The sequence below is a fragment of the Sphaeramia orbicularis genome, chromosome 11 (assembly GCF_902148855.1).
Source record: "Sphaeramia orbicularis chromosome 11, fSphaOr1.1, whole genome shotgun sequence".
NCBI classification, from domain to species: Eukaryota; Metazoa; Chordata; class Actinopteri; order Kurtiformes; family Apogonidae; genus Sphaeramia; species Sphaeramia orbicularis.
The window spans coordinates 26,221,409-26,241,367 of NC_043967.1; the positions used below are offsets into that span (position 1 = coordinate 26,221,409).

General features: G+C 38.8%; 1 protein-coding gene across 1 annotated transcript in view; it reads right to left on the minus strand.

Annotated features, from left to right (window-relative positions):
- Positions 1-6,283: 6,283 nt before the first annotated feature.
- trim71 (tripartite motif containing 71, E3 ubiquitin protein ligase) overlaps positions 6,284-19,959 on the minus strand; it is a 38,833-nt gene continuing 25,157 nt past the window's right edge. Inside the window, exons 5-8 of the mRNA XM_030147835.1 lie at positions 16,149-16,391; positions 15,036-15,533; positions 14,114-14,254; positions 6,284-12,591 (exon numbers count right to left, since the gene is read on the minus strand). Coding sequence (XP_030003695.1) covers positions 12,019-12,591; positions 14,114-14,254; positions 15,036-15,533; positions 16,149-16,391 — 1,455 coding nt within the window. The 3' untranslated portion in view covers positions 6,284-12,018. The remainder of the gene's footprint in view (positions 12,592-14,113; positions 14,255-15,035; positions 15,534-16,148; positions 16,392-19,959) is intronic.

The window sequence follows — 19,959 nt, forward strand, 5'->3', positions numbered from 1 at the left end:
AAAAAACATTAAACAATCATATTCAGAGATGTCTTAAATATTTGGTGGAATCAAATCATTAAAAAAAACAACACAAGAGCACAACTATGTTTAATGGTGAAAGACAGAGTATTTCTACACCTTCAACTGAAGGCATTGGGACTAAACCACTGTGTAGCTTTAAGAAAACCACTTAGAAATGAAGACAAGTTCAAAAAACAGGATTTGTTTTCTAAGGAGCGTAAAGATTGGACTGTGTTTCAGTGTGGACAGGTTTTCCACCAACACAAGAGATGTAACAATGAACAGAAAGTCCACCACTTGTGCAACGCTGATAAGAGGTTAAAACACAATACCCTCCTGTAGATCTCATTCCCCTCTGACTTTAGTAAAAGACAAACCATGTTTACTTTGAATCAATTATTTCCACTAGGGGGGGACATTCCTCTGTGTTTTCTGCACGTGTAGATTAAACTAAACTGAAATAGAGCTCAGATCTAAAGGTTTTGGGTCATTCCACACCAAGTCACCCAGACTTCTGAGCATCCGAACATGCATTTTTAACCCATAAAGACCCAGTGCTATGTTTGTGGAAGCTCCAAAATATTTTTTTTTTCTTTATATTTAACATTTCTTAAGTGATTTATCACCATTTATTATGACATTATCCTCTGTATTTTGCATCTTTTTCAGTTAACATCAGGTATTTTCCCATATTTAATTCACTGGTCATGTGGATGTTCATTAAAGGTTATTATATCAAAATATGCAAAACTGAAAAAACGTGACTTTCAGGAAAGCTATGAATAACTGAATGTAAAACTAAGTGTCTCCATCCACTCGGCCTGATCACTATCAAGGGTAACAGGAAGGGTGCAAAGATAGATAAAAAATAATACTGCTCTATTAAAAAATCAGACAGGCCATTTTAATTGTCTGATATTTCTCTTTTAAAGTCCAAAATATTTTGTATTATGGTGTCTACTAAAAATTTCACAGGTTTGCCCCTGTCAAATCAGAAATTATTGGGTGTACGGACACTACAGCCTAATAGCCTCCATATTTAATGTCTACAAAGATATACAGATGTTTCCGCACTCAGGATAATCATGCATTGTCTATTGCATAGAAGTCGTGTCCAAAGCATGCGTGCTGAAAATTTCCATATATTCACAGAAACTATAAAGTTAGACCCACATATTTTGAATATGGTGTACGGACACTACTTGGTGTACGGACTCTACAAGATTGGAATGGAAATCTGGCTTACCACATGGTCGCATCTCTGTTAGATCTGTAACTAGGTCTTCCTGGTACAGGAGGAAATAAACATTTGTGAACAAGTTATAACAGTATATCTATAAGGCATATACGCCATATCATTTCCAAAATTGTCGAAAAAATAGTCGCCGCTCAACTCCATACACACTTAATCACCAATAGTCTCTACGAGCCCTTCCAGTCCGGTTTCCGCCCACACCACAGTACAGAAACCGCCCTTCTAAAAATCACTAATGATCTCCTCCTTGCAGCTGACTCCGGTTCACTATCCATCCTGATTCTTCTCGATCTGAGTGCAGCCTTCGACACCATCTCACACCCCATCCTCCTCAGTAGACTCTCATCTATTGGCATCACCCATACCCCCCTCCGCTGGTTTCATTCTTATCTGTCAGGCCGCACTCAGTTCGTTCAGCTCAAATCTTTCAGGTCAGATCCCACCCCAGTTACCTCAGGTGTGCCCCAGGGCTCAGTCCTGGGGCCCCTTCTTTTCATCATTTACCTTCTCCCCCTTGGCAATATTTTCAGAAAATTTAATATCCATTTTCACTGTTTCGCGGATGACACCCAGCTCTACCTCACCACCAAACCTTGCTCCACACTCCCACCCTCCTCCCTCACCTCCTGCCTCTCTGAAATTAAACTCTGGTTCACCTCCAACTTCTTGAAACTCAATAGTGATAAAACAGAAATGCTCCTCATTGGCACAAAATCCACTCTCTCCAAAACCAACACCTTTTCCCTCATTATCGACAGCTCCTCAGTCTCCCCCTCACCTCAGGTTAAGAGTCTGGGTGTCATCCTCGATGGCCTACTGTCTTTCAAATCCCACATCAATAACGTCACCCGGTCTGCATATTTCCACCTGCGCAACATCAACCGTCTTCGCCCCTCCCTCACCCCCCATACCACCTCTATTCTTGTGCACAGTCTCGTAACCTCCCGCCTTGACTACTGTAACTCCCTCCTATTCGGTCTCCCCCAAAAGTCCCTCCATAAGCTCCAACTGGTCCACAACTCTGCCGCCCGCATTATCACCAAAACCCCCTCCTACCACCACATCACCCCCATCCTCCAGGAACTACACTGGCTCCCAATCAGAGAACTGAATTAAAACTCCTCCTGTACACATTTAAATCCATCCACAATCTCGCCCCTCAGTACCTGTCAGACCTCCTCCATGTCGCCACTCCAGTCCGTTCCCTCAGGTCCTCCTCCTCTATCCACCTCACCCTGCCCCCTGTCCGTCTCAGCACCATGGGACGCCGAGCCTTCAGCCACTCTGCTCCTCAGCTCTGGAACTCCCTGCCACCATCCAACCGTAACTGTGACTCTCTCCCCACATTCAAATCCAGACTCAAAACTCACCTTTTCAGAATAGCCTACCCCCCATAAGCTCTAATCTCCATTCTACTACTTCATTTCTATATATAGTAATTATTTGTTTTAATCTGTTTATTTCTTTGTATTTTATGGATTATTTGTTTTATCTTGTTGTACAGTGTCCTTGGGTGTCTTGAAAGGCACTTATAAATAAAATGTATTATTATTATTATTATTATTATTATTGATGGAAGTATATTGGTGTACGGACATCATGAATTTTGGCAAACAACGCACCATTGAAAACATGCGGTTCGACGTAAACATCCGTTTGACACATTGTTCCCAAATTTTCTGCAGCCAGGGAGCATACAAAAATCTGTCTAGTTGAGCATATTCAGTCCTAATAATACTTAAATAACAGGTTCCCATTCTATTATTCCAATTAAAGGGCTGGAAAAGAAGGGTATTGATAACAAAATGGTTGATTGTCTTAATACTGAAAATAAGAATCGATAATCAAACAGCTGTTCAACTAAAATGATCAATAAATGAAAAGCAATGTGATGTATTTTGTAATAAAAAAGACACAGGAGTTGAGTAGTAATTATTTATTGTGTTACAAAACATTATGTACAATAATTTTGCTCTCTTATAACAATAAAATTGTGCACGTTTTCACGCTCATTGGGTCGCCATTTTATCAGTTTTTATCTGATTTTCTTCAAATTTGGAGGATTGCAAGATCCTAGTAATAAGATGGCCAAAGAAACATTTGGGGAATGATTTTGGGGGTATCTTTTTCCAATACTGATTAATAACTGATGCAAATATACTTGTACACCTTGACTGTGATCAGGCTGACTGTCATTGATCAAATTCCATAGGATTCATTGAGTTTCCACATTAACTATGGAGCCTCTGAATGTCCAAATGGGTCCTATCTGATGACCATGAAAACACAACAAACTGCATTTTACACCAATTATTTACATGGATTGATAGGATCAGTGGATAAACTGGTTTAAAAACAATTTAGATCAGTGGATGGTTTTGGTTGACAGTGGCTTTTTGGGTGTTATTGGTTACTATGAAAACCTTTATTGAGCTCATGAGACCCTGCAAACTCCTACATCTCAACCCAGACACTATTTTTAATAGAAGTTTGTTCTTCCTAATAGTATGAGTAGTTAAGACTCACCAGCTGCTTTTTTTCTCACTAGTTTGGGATAAATTTGACTTAAATGTCCAAGAAACTTTAGGAACATTCTGCAACATGGATTCATATAAAGAGTTTTTACCAAAAATGATTAAACAGTAAGACAGGATGCTCAGGTAACTCAAAGACCTAAAGAGCAGCCGGTGACTCAAAGCATCTACTGATCTAAAATGTTTGATAACTATTGAATCATTAATGCAATCAATACATGTAAATAATTCAGGTAAAATGCAGTTTCTCTGCTTTTCATCATCATCGTCATCATCACATAGGACCGATTTGGACGTTCAGAGGCTCCGTAGTGAACATGGAAACACTGTCATCTTGTGTAACATAAATTCACCAGTAAAACCCATGGAGTTTGCTAAACAACTGTCAAATGCGTGTTTTTATGTTCAGTTAATGATATATTTAGCTAAAAAGAAAAAAGTAACTTTTTCTTCAGTTTTCCCTGTTTTGATGAAATAACCTTTGAATTTCCTCTGAGTTTTATGAACATCAACATGATCAGTGAATTAAATATAAGGAAATACCTGATTTTCACTGAAAAATGCAAAATGCAGAGGATAACATTATAATCAATGGTTTTGAATTGCATAAAAAGGTTCAATATAGAGAAAAGTTCATTTGGAAGCTGACACAAAACTAGTTCAGGGTCCTTAGGGTTAATGCCTCCGTTATTGTTCTCTCTTTCTCCTGAATTATTAAATATAAAGTACTAGAATAGTAGTAAAAGAACATGAACACTTTCCCATCTTGACTTTTTTCTCTTGGTTTTCTTAAGCTACAAAATTATATTTATCACCTTCTGGTTCTGGGAAACCAACCACATCACTGCTGCAGACAGAAATCCACAACACAGTACAACAAATTCTGGAAATCCTGCTGCTTTTCTGGTTTTTGCTACTTGATATCCTGTACTGCATACTGCATATTTTCAATATTTTAAGTTCAAATTTTATTTTTGTAGGTTTGCATTACTATTTTGTTTGCAAAATTTTTCATTCATAACAGACATGAGAGGTAAGATTTCATCTCATTTTCAGCTTCAGTTTTACTTGACTAACACTAATGACTTGAAGTAGACGTACGGTCTGTTCACCTGAATCAACTGGACTTGTACTGGTCATGTAACAGGTCATCCTGCTCAGAGAAGATGTTGGGGGGGGGGGGGCTGTTCTTTTTTCCATTTATATATATGTGTGTGTTCTTGAAGATGTACTGAGGCCTCTAGATGAAGTGTTCATTTGTACAATGTGTTTATTTCTTTCATTAAATCTTAGTTATCCGACCTTGTTTTGTGAACACCACAGCCAGGTGCAACATACGGAGGAGAAAAGAATGGAACAAAATATTGAACAGTGTGAAAACATAAAATTTAAGATGTATAAAAAAACTTATTTTCTAGAGATATAGAAACAATGAACAGTATAACAGTGATAGTTATTGATGTATGTTACAATTTGTTCTCTTTTTCTATAATTTAATAACTGACTTATTCTTTTTTTGATGGACTATATACATTAGCTAATTAGCCAAGTCATGTAAAATTGGGGTAGGATAATATATAAAGTGTTGTTGAAGAGCTGCAATGAAATAGTTGTACATTGTATGACTTTGTTTTTTGTTTACTGCCTTCAATATTTTGGAGTATTCCATTTGGGTTTGTAATACTTTTATATTTTACCTTTATATTTTATTCCTACTTATGTTCGAAATAAAGTTTATCATTATCATTAGAAAAGTGATGACAATTCTATGGGGCCCTAGAAAACAGTAATAGTTTTGTTTTGGCAAAAAAATAAAATAAAATCCAGCCATCCTCTGCTTCCCTCCTTATTTCTTCACATGGTTTGGTCCAGGTGCCAGAGCTCCTGGCTGATACCAGTAAATATACTTCCATCCAAAGAGTAAAACTATATTTGACACTGGCCAAAAAAAGACATGCACATGCAATATTTGACCGCACCACCTTTGGTTTTGACTACAGGAGACATTTACTGTGTGACATCTTTTTTTTTTCACATAATGCTTACGTGGTGTCACAATAAGGTTCTTAATATTTTTTCCATCCATAGTTGCATTAATTTTTGATTATTGATGATGGGGAATCGGATCACTGCTGCAAGTCTTCATCACATCCCAAATTAGAGTAATGATGTCTCATTCTCCCTGAACCATTCTGTCACAAGTCTGATGACCCTGATCAATCCTGGCATTGTCCAATCCTTTTGATGTTAAAGACATGAGAGGCTACTTACTGCATAAGTTAAGAGTTAAATAAACAGCCTGGACAAAAAAAAAGTCACTACCTGGACTTAACTAAGCAAATAGTTCAGATCCTTCCATGAATAAGTACTGCAGTGGCTAATAATGTTTCAGCTTTAACAGGTTATTTAACTAACTGATGCAGTAAGTAAACTCATGTCTCTATCGTCAAAAAGATTGGACAATGGAACAAAATAAAAACACGAGGCATACAGTGTGGAGTCAAAGAAATACAACTTTATTTAAGTGTAAACAAAAACAAACGAAAAACTGCATAGGAAATGTTTAAAGTCCAAAGAGTACAGTGAGAGCAGTCACTGGCCAATATATTATCGTCTCCAATGCCTTATTTAGACAGAAGACCTGACATCTGTGCTTTCCATTCAGCACCGTGTGTGCATGCACATCAAGGGAGGGAACATGTGCTTGCAAACACACTCTGTTTGACTGATAAACACACAAACACACACAAGGCAGCCTGGATGAAGAAGCACCAGCAGCACCCATCTAAACTCAGCCGGCCAGGCCGCTTCGCCACTGCCTCTTGGACTGTGAGGAGGATACATTCAGTGGATTTCTGCTTTCAACAACACAGATGCAGCACAAACGCGAACGCCTACTCGGCGCACAACCAGCTGCTGTTCAGACAGACACGACAGGAACAAGATGGACGCCAGGGGCCGACTTATCCTCCGAGGTTCCACTGTGATTCCACCTTTACTGCTGCTGTGGAACATTCAGGAAGGATGTTACACGGTTTCTGTCATGTTTTGGTCTTAGAGCAACAGCTGGTTGTGGAGAGTGTGCATCAACAAGACCCCATTCAACCCTTTTCTTCACAAAATACATTCTAAAAGGGCAAATGAGCGTCAAGTGGTGTTAAGTATTTGTACTTTTGTTAGAGAAAAAATTGGCAAAAAAAAAAAAAAAAGATTAATCAGGGGAAACTAATCAAAAGTATTTTTCAGATTGAGAAATAATTTTTTTATAATATGTAAATGGGCACACAAAGAATCAGACTAGTACTGAGACATGGGGGGAAAAAATACACTACATATATCACTATGGGACACGTTTCAATTCATGAGACACCTGCAGTGCAGGGCTGCTGAGATCTACCTGAGTTATATTTTTTTTCTTTCAAAATTTTCCAAACTTTTTTTTCTTTCTTTAGAGTATACAATCAACAGGAGGTCTACAACCTTGCACACATCACCTGGAGCGGCTTTTGCTTTTTCTCTTAAAAGCCGTGATAGGCCAGAAATAATGCGGTGGAAAAAAAGGAACAAAAGAAAACAAAAACACAGGGGCCTGATTTAAAAACAAAACAAAACAAAACAAAAAAAAAAAAACCCTGCCGAACAGGAGTGCAGTCAATCAATCACATGCTCAGCAGCTATCACCGCCATTGGAGAGCTGAAGTCAGGCTGAGTGATAGTTTGTGCTGGAGAAACCTAACTGCTTCTCACATGACAATGAGCTGGCTCCCATTATTAGACCTAAGACGTAAACGGTCATCATGTGGCTTCTTTAATGTTGGAAAAAGTAAATAATGCTCAGTAGGAAAACTTCCTAAAGTTCCAGCGAGTGAGTGTGACAGGTCAGTGATGTTAATAGATCTATCCATAGTATGTATATTAGAGAAACTTAGAGGAAATTAAGCACAAATGGTCGAGAGGCACACCAGCCTTCTGCGTCTATTTGAAAACTGTCTAAATAGTGTCCGGAGGAATCTAGGCGTGTGCTCTGCAAAGTCTCAAGAGAATAGGAAATACAATCGCAAAGGTCAAAAGTTAATTCCATCCAAATCTAACACACATACACATCTTTGGGTATATATTTTGGTAAAACAATCCCCCCCCCCCAAAAAAAAAAAAAAAAAAAAAAAAAAAATCAGCTTCCCACATCATCTGAGTTTTCAACACCTATCTGAGAGAGGTCTGTATAATAAAAGGACTTTTTAAAGCATGCAACAAAATGAAAAAACAAAAAAACTTTAAAAACACATTTTTTGCTCTTTAAGAGTGAAGACCTAAAGATCTTAAAGATAGAGTTCTGCAATCTTAATTTAAAAAAACTGATGCAAACATGAGCGTACATTTCACAGAGTAATACTGAAAAGCAAACGTAATCTTATGGATGAAAGTAGGTGTTGGGTTCAAAGCAGTAGGGTCTATAGACTCTAGGCTGGTTTATTGTGCTAAAAGCTCCACTTTAATTATAAACCAGCCTGTTGTCATGCATTAGGCATAATCCTCTTTTTTGAAACCACATAATGCTTGACTCATCTGGAGGTCTTCCTACATCAAGCATCCTAAAATCCACATGGAAATATCAGTAAAATTGTGCTGAAATCTGAGCTAAGTCTTGTGCCTTCGAAGGCAGACTGGTGAAGTTAACTCTTTATAAGAGGCAGTGTCCTCTTCTTCTAACCTCCTGTGTACAGTAACAAAGTACAAGTGGAATCTGTGAGGTTATCATGGTTATGAGGTAAAGTTAAAAAAGGGCCCAGCCCTTTTAAGTGCATCCAATCAGAGAGGAGGAACTCATCCCCACATACTCTGATTTCACATATGATATAATGGTCCAGTGACACAGTGTGGTCCAAATGCCAACCCTGTTTGGCACAGAACTCTCACAGATCATTTTGGCACAATGCTTTCATCTGCAATATTTGGTTTCTTAATGACAAAAAGCATAGTTTACCAGGCAATTGACAGTAGATCAAACAAACGAAAAGCTAATCACTGTTATAAGATGGAGGGATGACCATTAATACATCTTTTAATTCGACTTGAAACAGTACCATGATCTTTGGTCCTAGAGCTATGGGACATGTACTGTACTGTAAGAGTCAAAGAATGAGGCATATTTGTAAAGTATAAATATCTGATGAGGTATGCATAAATAAAAAAGTAAAAACTGAGGTATTCAGAAAGAGGTACATGAAAGTATTAAGTTTTGAATGCTTAAACAGCAGCTCTGTGTGACACACTTGAGGTATTCAGGAATAGAGGTACAAGAGAGAAGGGTGTAAATCGATGAGGTACAGGAAATCTGTGATATGAGGATGCAAAATCCTGATCATGTGCAGACGGACTCCCCTCTCAAAGGTGAGGGCCCGTCTGTGAATCTTTTCATAGGTCCCAAGATGCTTTGCTGGAGTTAAGGAAGTGGATATCTAATTGTCACATGCTTCTGGCGGGACACAGACTGCAACAAGAGCAAGGGGATTTAAAACTTCCCAGTCCTTTCACTATAAAACTGGACATGATGTTAACATCTGGTTATTTCACTGGAATACGAATGCTAATTGTAAATGCTACTCTGAGCCTGTGGGTCATCTAATAGAGTGCTGCCGAAATGAGTCGTAAAATCCTGCAATGAGTTAGCATTTTTATCTTGAACCCGATCGTTTTTTTTAGGATGCTGAAATACGGTTCACTATGTACGATCTGTTTGTGATTGCGTGAAATTTATGTTTACTACTTAGTTCTTGAGGTGAGCTAACTCCATTTATAAGCTAACAGTTGTCTCAGATTTTTTAAATTTAGTCTGTGTATGGATTCCAGTCTCAGGAATGGGGGTAAGGGTTTTAATGGAAAAGCCGGCATAAGTCCAAAGGTTTTCAATGCCCCTACTCTACTGTTCTACCTTAGGACTGGAGTTAGCGAAGAAACAACCAGCTCCATGCACAACACAGATCTTACCTACTGAACCTTTATGAGCTTAAGTGATTTTTTGACACAAATTTCTATCTTTATGCATCTTAACAAGCGGTTAAATGAAATTATAGAGGATATCATTATGCTGATCATGGAAATCCACTCAATATGTTTTTGTAGAAGAGGTAAGCACATGATATCAAATCACAAAAGCTCATTGGTGGTGATATTAAGTCATGTGAGCATTAGCACTAGCCTTCTACTTTAGGCAGTTACATTTAAGTGGCCATTTGTGAAGACTGTATTCCTGAACAAAATGTGTCAATTATAAGTAGCAAACATAAACCTCATTGGCCTTTTGTCAAGGGATTCAAGTCGATGTCATGTCATTCCTGCAACACTCTATATTGATAAGCACAGGGTCTTAGATAGGGGCATCAGCTGACTGGAGGGAACAAAAAGAAAAAAAGAAAAAAACAACAAGGGGGCTAAGGGGTTCTCTTTGGTGCAGGTATCCTCCGTTCTCTACACAAACATCTCTACAGATCGACAAAAACCTGCCTCAGACTGCTGGGGCCTCGGTCTTAGCAGGATGCACAATAAACTCCTATGAACTCAACTCCAAGAGTTTTGTGAACTTCAGACTTCCCAGCAACAATGATTAGTTAACAAAAAAATTTTAAAGGGAATTTTATTTCCATTAATTGCCAAATCATTAGTTGGCCATTGTGCAGTAATTCTAACTTTAGTTGACTCCTGCAGCTGGTCTAAAGACCTCCATCTTAGAGGATAGGTCTACTAGCACTCCATCTGGAAATGTCTCCTCCACTCTGAGCATCAATAAATAGGAATGGGCGTTGTGGTCACACCCTCTCATTGGACTGGACAAAGTCCTAGGCCACAGGAGCCAAAGTGAGCGGCATTCTTAGCACAATCTAAATCCAAAGGATTAAGTTAGGTCTTTATTTTGATGTCATTAATGTCCTCTGGACAGCCAAATTATAGGTGCCTACTTCTGAGGCGTTTGTCACACAGCGTGACTCATTAAAAAAGGTGTCATTCTATTTATTATATGATTAAATCTCTACGTTAAGATCACTAATAGATCAAGATCCTGGAGAGTTCATCTGCAGAATCCTTTGGTAGGTTCTCCCTTTGGAGGAAACACAGCTCTCCTTGCATAATAATCTTATGATCTTAGTTATTTAAGTGACTGACTGGACCATAATTACACAGGTTTCCTTATTTCACCAGTCTTATGAGACACAGTTGAGGGGTGTCGGGAAAATATATGATCAAACACTTTGGATAGCTTTAGTACAGGGCTTTTTTGTGGGTACGTTCAGGACTCATTAGGGGGATCATTTGGAGATGATTTCCTGAACAAAACATTTTTGCTCACGGATAAATTCATCAAATTTAGCATCCACTATCATCATTAGCCAGTAAAGCTAGAGGGAGAGCCTGTAAAGGACTGAGCATTTTAATCAGTCCTACCATGACCTGAGCTAATTTAGATTCTATCAAGTTTGGCATCGCTTCGTGCACTCTTCTGTCATGACACTAAACTCCATACAGCCACAAGGAGGCAAGAGTCGATGCACATATTGTCTGGCCTAAAAACTTGAAAGTACACTACTGTACCCTAGTTTCCTCTCCCAGCAGAGCCTTCTAATGAGAGCAAATCATGCAGCCTCTACAGCGGTCTGAGTATTGTCTCAGCAACAACATTCAGGAGGTTCACTTAACTCATTTCAATGCACAGCAAGAATTCCATTAATCCTGTGCAAATATCAACTGAAGAGTCTATTTTGTCTCTCTTAAATAGTATAGAGGTAGACTTTTCTTCTTTGTAAAACTTCACGGACTAAACCTCTGCTCAGTGACTATGAGTACATTCATAAAGAGCTAAATGAGGTAGGTATGGAGCAGAGGGTACAAGATTTCAAGAAAAGTGAGAAATTCCCTGAGATGAAAACCTAAGGAGAGTTTACAGAGAGGATTCAGAGCAGCTGAGTGCAGAGAAGGGAGAATGGCTCTTTTGAGACTGATTATCAATGTGTAGAGTTGTCTTTGTCATACACACCACTGATTTGGAGAATGTCAGTGTAAAAGTACAAATAATGACATTTATTTTTTAAATTCCCTTCACTGTGTTGTGCTCTGAAACCTCTGTGGGCTCTCCCCCTGTTGTGTCTGTTGATTCATTCTCTTTCCTCCATTTCCTTCATCAAAAAAATGCAAAAGGGCAAACGGAGGAAGAGAATGCAAAAATAAAACTTCTTAGAACTTGAGGATACGATTATTTCCAAAGTCCACGACCACAATGACCCCATCAGGCGTCACAGCCACACCAGAGGGGCGGTCCATCTGTCCAAAGCCACTCCCCTGTGTGCCAAATTTGCATAAGAAGTTTCCATTTGGTTCAAACACTTGGACTCTGTGGTTACGGGAGTCAGCCACTATGATGCGGTTCTCCTGGTCCACAGCGACACCCTGGGGCCTCAAAAACTGCCCGTTCCCTGTACCCTCAGAGCCTAGGAAGCGAGCTGACTGGCAGTCAGGCCGAATGACCAGGAGCCGGTGGTTGTTGAAGTCGGTCACCACCAGGTGGTCTTCGTGGTTAAAGGCCACTCCTCTGGGAGAGTCAAAGTGTTTCCACAAAGCCCCTTCAAAGCCGTACTTGTTAAGGAAAGAGCCGTCTGGGGCGAAGAGCTGCACGCGGTGGTTTCTGGTGTCGGAGACAAGGATCTTACCCTCAGAGTTGACAGCCACATCCCATGGATAGTTGAACTGCCCATTCTTGGTACCCTTTTCCCCAAACTTCAGCAGGAACTGGCCCTCAAAAGTAAACACCTGTCACACAAAGCAAATATCTTAAAGTCCAACATGTTTACATATGCAGTGCAGAGTGGAAACATGTGGAGCTACGTGTTTACCCATGTCTATATGAGTTTACATGTTCTCAGAAGCTAGTATGCTGTTAGAACTCATGCTCATTTCTCACACATTTTCATATCCTTTGAAGAAATTGTATACAGTGGCTGTTAAACTCAACCAAGGACCCACTTTTGTGAAACTTGTCTTACTACTGCACGGGCCAGTGGTGATGATTGCATTCTGGAGCAGACCCAGAAAAGGCAGATCCTCTAAACCAGATACATGATTTTTTTCATTTCTCCCAACACTGTGAGATTAAGCTTTAGCAGAGGTATGTTCTCTGTTGAGTCACTTTGTTTGTATGACTATACAAAACGGGTGACAAGTTACAGGTCAAATATCAACACAGATGTCTTCGTAAGGTGCTGGGCCACCACAGCTGCCAAAATCCTCCAGGCAGTATTCAGCCGGGTTTGACTTCTGGTGTTCATGAAGGTCGTAGGGTATGATTCACACTCAAACCATTCAGGGAGCCTCTATGCAATCTATCTTTATGCATGCACATTTTTTTGCACTTTATTCTGTTGCTGCCTTGACCAGTAAATTTTTGTTGTCAGATTACTGTACTGTGTGAAAGTCTTGGGCCACCTTTAGTTTTTTTTTTTTTTTGCAGGGTTGAAATAAGCACAAATATTTATTTCTCATTCTCTTTTCTTCAGATGCAATAAAAAAAAAAACTGAGCTAAATGGGTTCTAAAGGTTAGAGTCAATGAATGAATCTCATATTGTCTGAACAAAAAGGTCAGACATGTTAAGTGCAAAGGGAGGTCACACTAAATACTACCTCTTTGATTTATAGAAGCAATTTTTTTTTCTGAAACTTTTGTTTTTACTGTTGCACATATTTCACATATATTCAGATTTATGTTAATATAGAGACTGAAAGATGAATATCTGTGGACATTTGTAAATATGTGTGATGTTTTTAGTCATGTGACGCTCTAGTTTGGACTTGCTTTTCATTTAAAATAATATTATTTAATTTGATGAACTTGAAAACCAATGACCCATACATTAAGAGTAAGACCATGTCTTTAATTAAAGGGTGTTTTTTTTAATGTTATATCCTATACCTATACATTCAGTTTGCAAAGTTTACAAAGACCTGCAAAGACTTTATTTGTGCTACTTAAATTTGGTGGATCATAGTGTTTGTGTTTTCTTCTTTTATCGCCGATTCTATGCAGGCAGTTTCATGGCCATTCAAAACACATTTGTCATTGTTGTTCTATATGGTCATAGTATTAATGGCCATAAAATGGAGTAAACTTTGCTCGCCCCTATAGATGGATGTGTTGTCAGCCTGAGGAGACCACTCCCATCAGGTTTTCCATCTAATTTGTCACCCGTCTGTATCTACCAATGGGATCCCAGCATTTATTTATAAAAAGAGAAATAAAGAGGAACATTGTGATTGTATCTATGTGGGTTTTCGTACCTGTACACGGTGATTGTCCTTATCAGCCACAATGATTCGTCTTTGACTGTCACATGCAACCCCAGCTGGACGATCAAACTGACCAGGCCGAGAACCCAGAGAGCCAAACTTATGGTGGAAGGCACCGCAAGGCTTGAATATCTGAGGAGGTATTGAACCAGAAGAACACTGTTTATTGATCTCCCTTTAATGGCAGAGCCCTTACAGTAAAAGCTCTCGTAGAGCTTCAACACTGACCTGCTTGAAAAAAAAATGCAGCAAGATTCAACTTAAATTTTTAACAACTCCCTGAAATGGGGACTACACTTTCCTTTCAGCAAATGTTTTAAATACATACAGAACTTATATCTTCATTAAGCAAAGGAAAAAACATTTACAGCAGTTGTAACAATGTCCTGGCTTGTTTTTTTTCATGACAGATCAGCAGTCGCAAGTCTCTTTTAATGAGTGTTACTTAGAATTATTTATGTTAGGAGTTTATAGATAAAGACAACATGTGTGATTTAACCTTTTTATAATTTTTTTTAAAATTACATTCATAAACTTACATTTGCCATCTGTTTATGAAATAGTCTACCAAAAATAAAACTGAGGATCAGTAAGTAATTAACTTTTGTTCCTTGTTTTATTTCAAAAAAGTGAAATAAATTAGAAGTAATTAAAAAAAAATTGATGAAAAAAAATGAATGCGGCTCTATACTTAGCAGGAGATTTGTGTTAAATACAGAGCAAGTTTTGGTTTAATCTGGTTTAAAGCATTTTTGTTGGTTATTTGTCAGATTAAGTCTTCCCAGACTGAAACTGAAAGAAAATTAACATAAAACAAACTAATCTTGTTTACCCAATAGTTGCTATTCCTCAACTACACTGCCTGTTTCAGCCAACAGCACATTTGTAATGGATAATGAAGGTGATGCTCTACCTGTATGCGGTTGTTGCTGCGATCAGCTACCACCACGTATCCCTCCTTGTCCACGCTGATGCCCCAGGGACGACAAAGCTGACCATCTCCCTCACCCTCACACCCAAACGATGACACCTGGGAGCCCAGGGACCCATAGCTCCGCCTCGACTTCACCATCACCTTGAAGGGGCTGCCCTGGACGTGCTGGTTACAGACCAGCACCGACACGAGATGTTCCCCTTCATATTTAGGCAGGTAGCTAACGGTGTAGGAGCCATTTTGGTGGTCTGTCACCTCTGCTGCAGACAGGTTTCCATCGGCAACACACATGATTATCGCAGACACTGCGTCCCCGCCAGAGAGACGTGGCTCGCCATCGTGGTCATATCCAATCACAGTGAACGAGGCAGGCTTGCCACGAAGCGCACTTTTTAGACCCTCCCCGTGGGCTTTGGTGACAGGGGCAAAGGCTCCACTGCTGATCAGGCCCATGGACTGGATGGCTATGTACAGAGCCTGAGGTGGTGGCATAGAGAAGAGTCGATAGATTGTTTCTGATTTGTAAAACAAGTCTGGGTTGCACTGCCAAAGATGAATTTAAGTTCTAATCAGTTTTTAATTAAAACAAAAGTTGAAGTTCAATAAAGAAAAAAATCTCTTTTTGAAACAATGGCGTCTCCAAGTTTACTGAAGTAATCTGAAATTAAATGTTTTCATCAATATGTAGATGGTTGGTCAAGCAAATAAACTTAATTTTTTTTTTTTTTTAAATTACATACATTTATGTGTTGTCAGTACCTTGTTAGTACAAAAGAGGGGGGGGGAACCGCCACTTTGGGCATTTTATGTTCCTTAAATGGCTAAATTATTGGCTTAAAAATAATACTAGACTGTATAATGAATTGGAGTTTAAAGTTTTGGTCCAATAAAATTACACTCAATTTAGGTTCAAAATAAAAAAACTAAACCAGGAAGCCTAAATGAAATCTTTTTAACTTTGCAATATCATTTAAAGTAAAAACATGACTTAATCAATTTTCCACATTTTAAATCAACTTATAACACAATATCAGACTGTTAACAGTTTAATTCTTTAACTGAGTGAAAAAAACATTAAGTGGTGTAATGTACCTGGTCTGGAGGAGTGAACATAAAGCGGTCATCCTCCTGGGGCTGCAGGAGGCCTCTTAGGGCCTTCAGTTCATGGATCTGGGTAAGCATTCGCTCCCTGGCCAGCAGCACATCTAGGTGGCGTCCCTCATCCAGCACCTGGCTTACGGCAGCGATGGTGCTGTCCAGTTTGGTCAGACTCTGATGCAGTTTTTCCACCTGCAGGTACAAAGACTTGGCCTTCACCTGACGGATCTTCTCAACCTGAAGGGAGGCAGAAGGTAGAACACAAAAACATTTTGAGTAGGTAAACAAGAGTAGGAAGAATAAGAAAAAAACAAAAAAACAAAACACAAAACAAAACAGGGGTGCAAGTATTTCAGGTACCACTCTAGGGTTCCCTTAATACTTTATCAGGGGTCTGTGCAACCAAGAATGACTGTGCAACTTAACATGTTATAGTTACTGTTGAGTTTGTTTTTTTGCGACTTAATTTTAACAGACGGATCTGAATGTGAGAGGACAGATTTTAACCAACACTTCCATGGAGTCACACCAGGTCTGTCCAGAGGGTGGCAGTAATGTGCTCACAGTGCTGTGCAGACCTCTCAGCTGGGAGGAAAGATGAGAAGACTACTCTATGTGTTTGTGTGTAAATGCTCAATTATCAAGGTTATAGTAAAGGTTGTTTAGCGAAAGGCCAGTGGACTGTCATCCAAAAGCCTTCTTCATTTGCAAGTAACTGGTAGGGGTTTCAAGAGGCTTATATTATGAACTTCAACAGGTATCTTTTCATTAGCTGGTTTCACATTGTTTAACATCACATTAACAATATCTGTACTTATCAGCTCATTATACTGACCCACATTTCAGAATCTTGCTATAAGCATATTCACATAGAAAATTGACAGTGTTGGTAACAAAACACCAAATCACAAACCTAATCAGATCTAGACCGACATACCATAATCCTAAAATAACAGGAGGAACTTCAGAATATCATACAGACTGCTGCTGCAGTAAAAACCACAAAGGAAAGCTAGTGACACATTGTTGACTGTGTGAATATGTAAGTTAATAGGATTATCATTATCACTGCCTCATCGTTAAACTACAAGTCAATCTGACAACTATTTCAGTTGAGTATTACATTATATTAATTTGCTGCTTACATGATATTCTTATGACATAGAAGACAATTTGACCCATATTCTTTTAGCTGAAGCTCTGGCACTGTGAAACAGTCTGGGAGCAAGTGAAGAAGAAATGGAAAAATACAAACCAAATCCATAACTTCATGGAAGCTTAATTGCACAGCTTATAATAATAAGCTTAGCATAAGGCTTTAGAACTGTAATCAGTCTATGTCTAAGGCTTATATCACTTGACTAAGGACCACAGGACAATGAAATTGCTTGAGGCCAACAGGAGAAAATAATGTCCCCCACAGGACTACATTCCTACAGCCAGGTACATGGGCTCTTACAAATGGTGAACACCATTTTCTAAGGAGAATGGAACCATGAGTAGATGGTGCTTTTATGTGTGTTGATCTGTTCTTTACAACATAGCCTGCAAAACCTGTGCACCTTAAGAGTCCTCTGCTTTATTTTACTTCATTTCATCTATACTTTGTTTATTTCTATTTAATTATATTCCACTGAGCAAATTTTTTAATGTGTCTATTTGAAAATGTGCTTTTCTATATAAATTGATAAATTGTGTATTTTTTTTTTTTTAATCTGTAGGATTTTTTTTTTTGTTTTCAATTCTGTACTGTCGCAAGGAGCACCCACAATTTCATTGTGCTCTGCCATAATGACCATAAAGTCTATGAAATGCTACTCTATGCCCTTCTATTCAATGCTATTCTGTAGAGTAGTTTAGGTGTTACGCCAGTAGTTATCAGTGCAATGTAAAAAGTGCATAACTATCATGACTGGGCCACTAAACCGAAAACCCTTTCTGGTGCCTGGGTTTATTTCTATGTTACACAGCCCACTGCCTTCCATTTCAGTTCATTATGTAACACATGCAGACTCATGAAACAACCTTTAATATAACACAACAAATAAATATGACTAGTGTGAACTGAGACAGTCATCCTATTTACTGGTAAACCAACAGAGCCAACAGCAGCTGATTTACTGATGGTGCATCCCTGTTTTTGTGTTTTACATTCATGGCACAAAATGCCTCTCTCCACTTCCTCAAACACTGATATCCTGATGAGTCCCCAGACAGTACAATTATATATAATACATAATAATTATTATTTATTATAATTAGTAATTGTGTTGGGTGAAAACAGCATGATGCAAAAATATTCAGACAATTTAATTTATTTTTATGGAATGTCCTTTGCAGAGGTCAACATAAATAAAATAAATAAAGATGTAAAACTTGTGTGCCCTACAGAGGACGGAAAGTGCATTGCCAGGTCTCAGGAGGATATCAAAATGGGTAGCTTCATTGAAGGCTCACCAACAAAAGCATTATATACATATATATCAACAAGGAAAAATAGGTAATAAATTGACATGTGTTACCATGGGAAGACGGATAAAGTTACAGCCAATGAGAAAAAAAGACATTAAACAGTGTAATAGAACCTGAGAGGTAAGGACCGAGCCCTTACTTGCCATCACCAAACAAAAAAGTGCAGAACAATAGCCTGACTACTTCTGTTCTGGAAGGCGTTCTGATAGCAGGGAGGGACTCTGAAAGAAACAAAGGGTCTAAAAGAGAGGGCTCTTTTGTTAATCCTTGGCACAAGTGGAACTGCAATTTGCATCTGTGAGAACGGAGTTACACTTTGTAGTCAATGAGGACAAAGACTGGAGCTGGGCTTTCTGATGAACACACTGGTGGTTTGAGTTCCGTGGCTGAAAACACCCCGAGGAGGAGAATGGCACAGCTAGATGTATTTCACAGTGACGGAGTACAAACAAGAGAGGCCTTCATGTTCTCTGATGTAACAGCTATTTGGAAGTTACATTCTCACATGCCGGCACATCTCCTGCCCTACATTCACACAGTAATATACGTGAGATGCACCTACACACACATACACACACACACACACACACCCACACACAAACAGCGAGTTGTCTCATGTTTTACCTGTGAGTCACAGTTAGCACCTTTGCTGTCATCTCTCAGCTATGAGTCTCTTGACTTTAATAATGCAGTACTGAGTCACTGCAGAGCCTCCCGGGGTTCTGTTTCTGTTTTTCTGACACCGTTGTCAGTAAAGGCGACTGGTCATTTTGGCTTTATTAATAAGGCTGCAACCGACGATAATTTTCACTGCGGACAAATCTGTTGATCATTTTCTTGATTAACTGATTAGCTGTTTGATCTGTAAAACATCCAAAAAATGTTGAGAAGTGGTTCTAAAAGATGGCTTCCCTAAATGTATTTTGTTTGGTCCAAAAGGCAAAAAAATTCAGTGTAAAAAATTCAGAAAGAGTAAAGAACAAGCTCATTAGGCTTTTTTATTTAAGAAAAAAATCCATATTTTCTTAAATTCAACAAACCCACTGAACTTGTTCTTTACATTAAAATGGACAGCCTTGATCTCACTGTGCATTTCAGCCGGTAAAGTAGCATCTGTTGTGGCTAGGAGCATTAGCATTAGTTCCATCATCATATTCAATTGTTAACTTAACTTTCGAAATAAAACTCTTGAATTCGTTGAAAAAATCTGAATGGGCTCCATGATCATCTGTTAGTCTACCATCTTCTACAGCATACAAACCACAAGAACTGGGCCACACCCCTTTTTGACAGATCACAATTGTATCCAAACTGATTGTAGAAAGTCTACTGG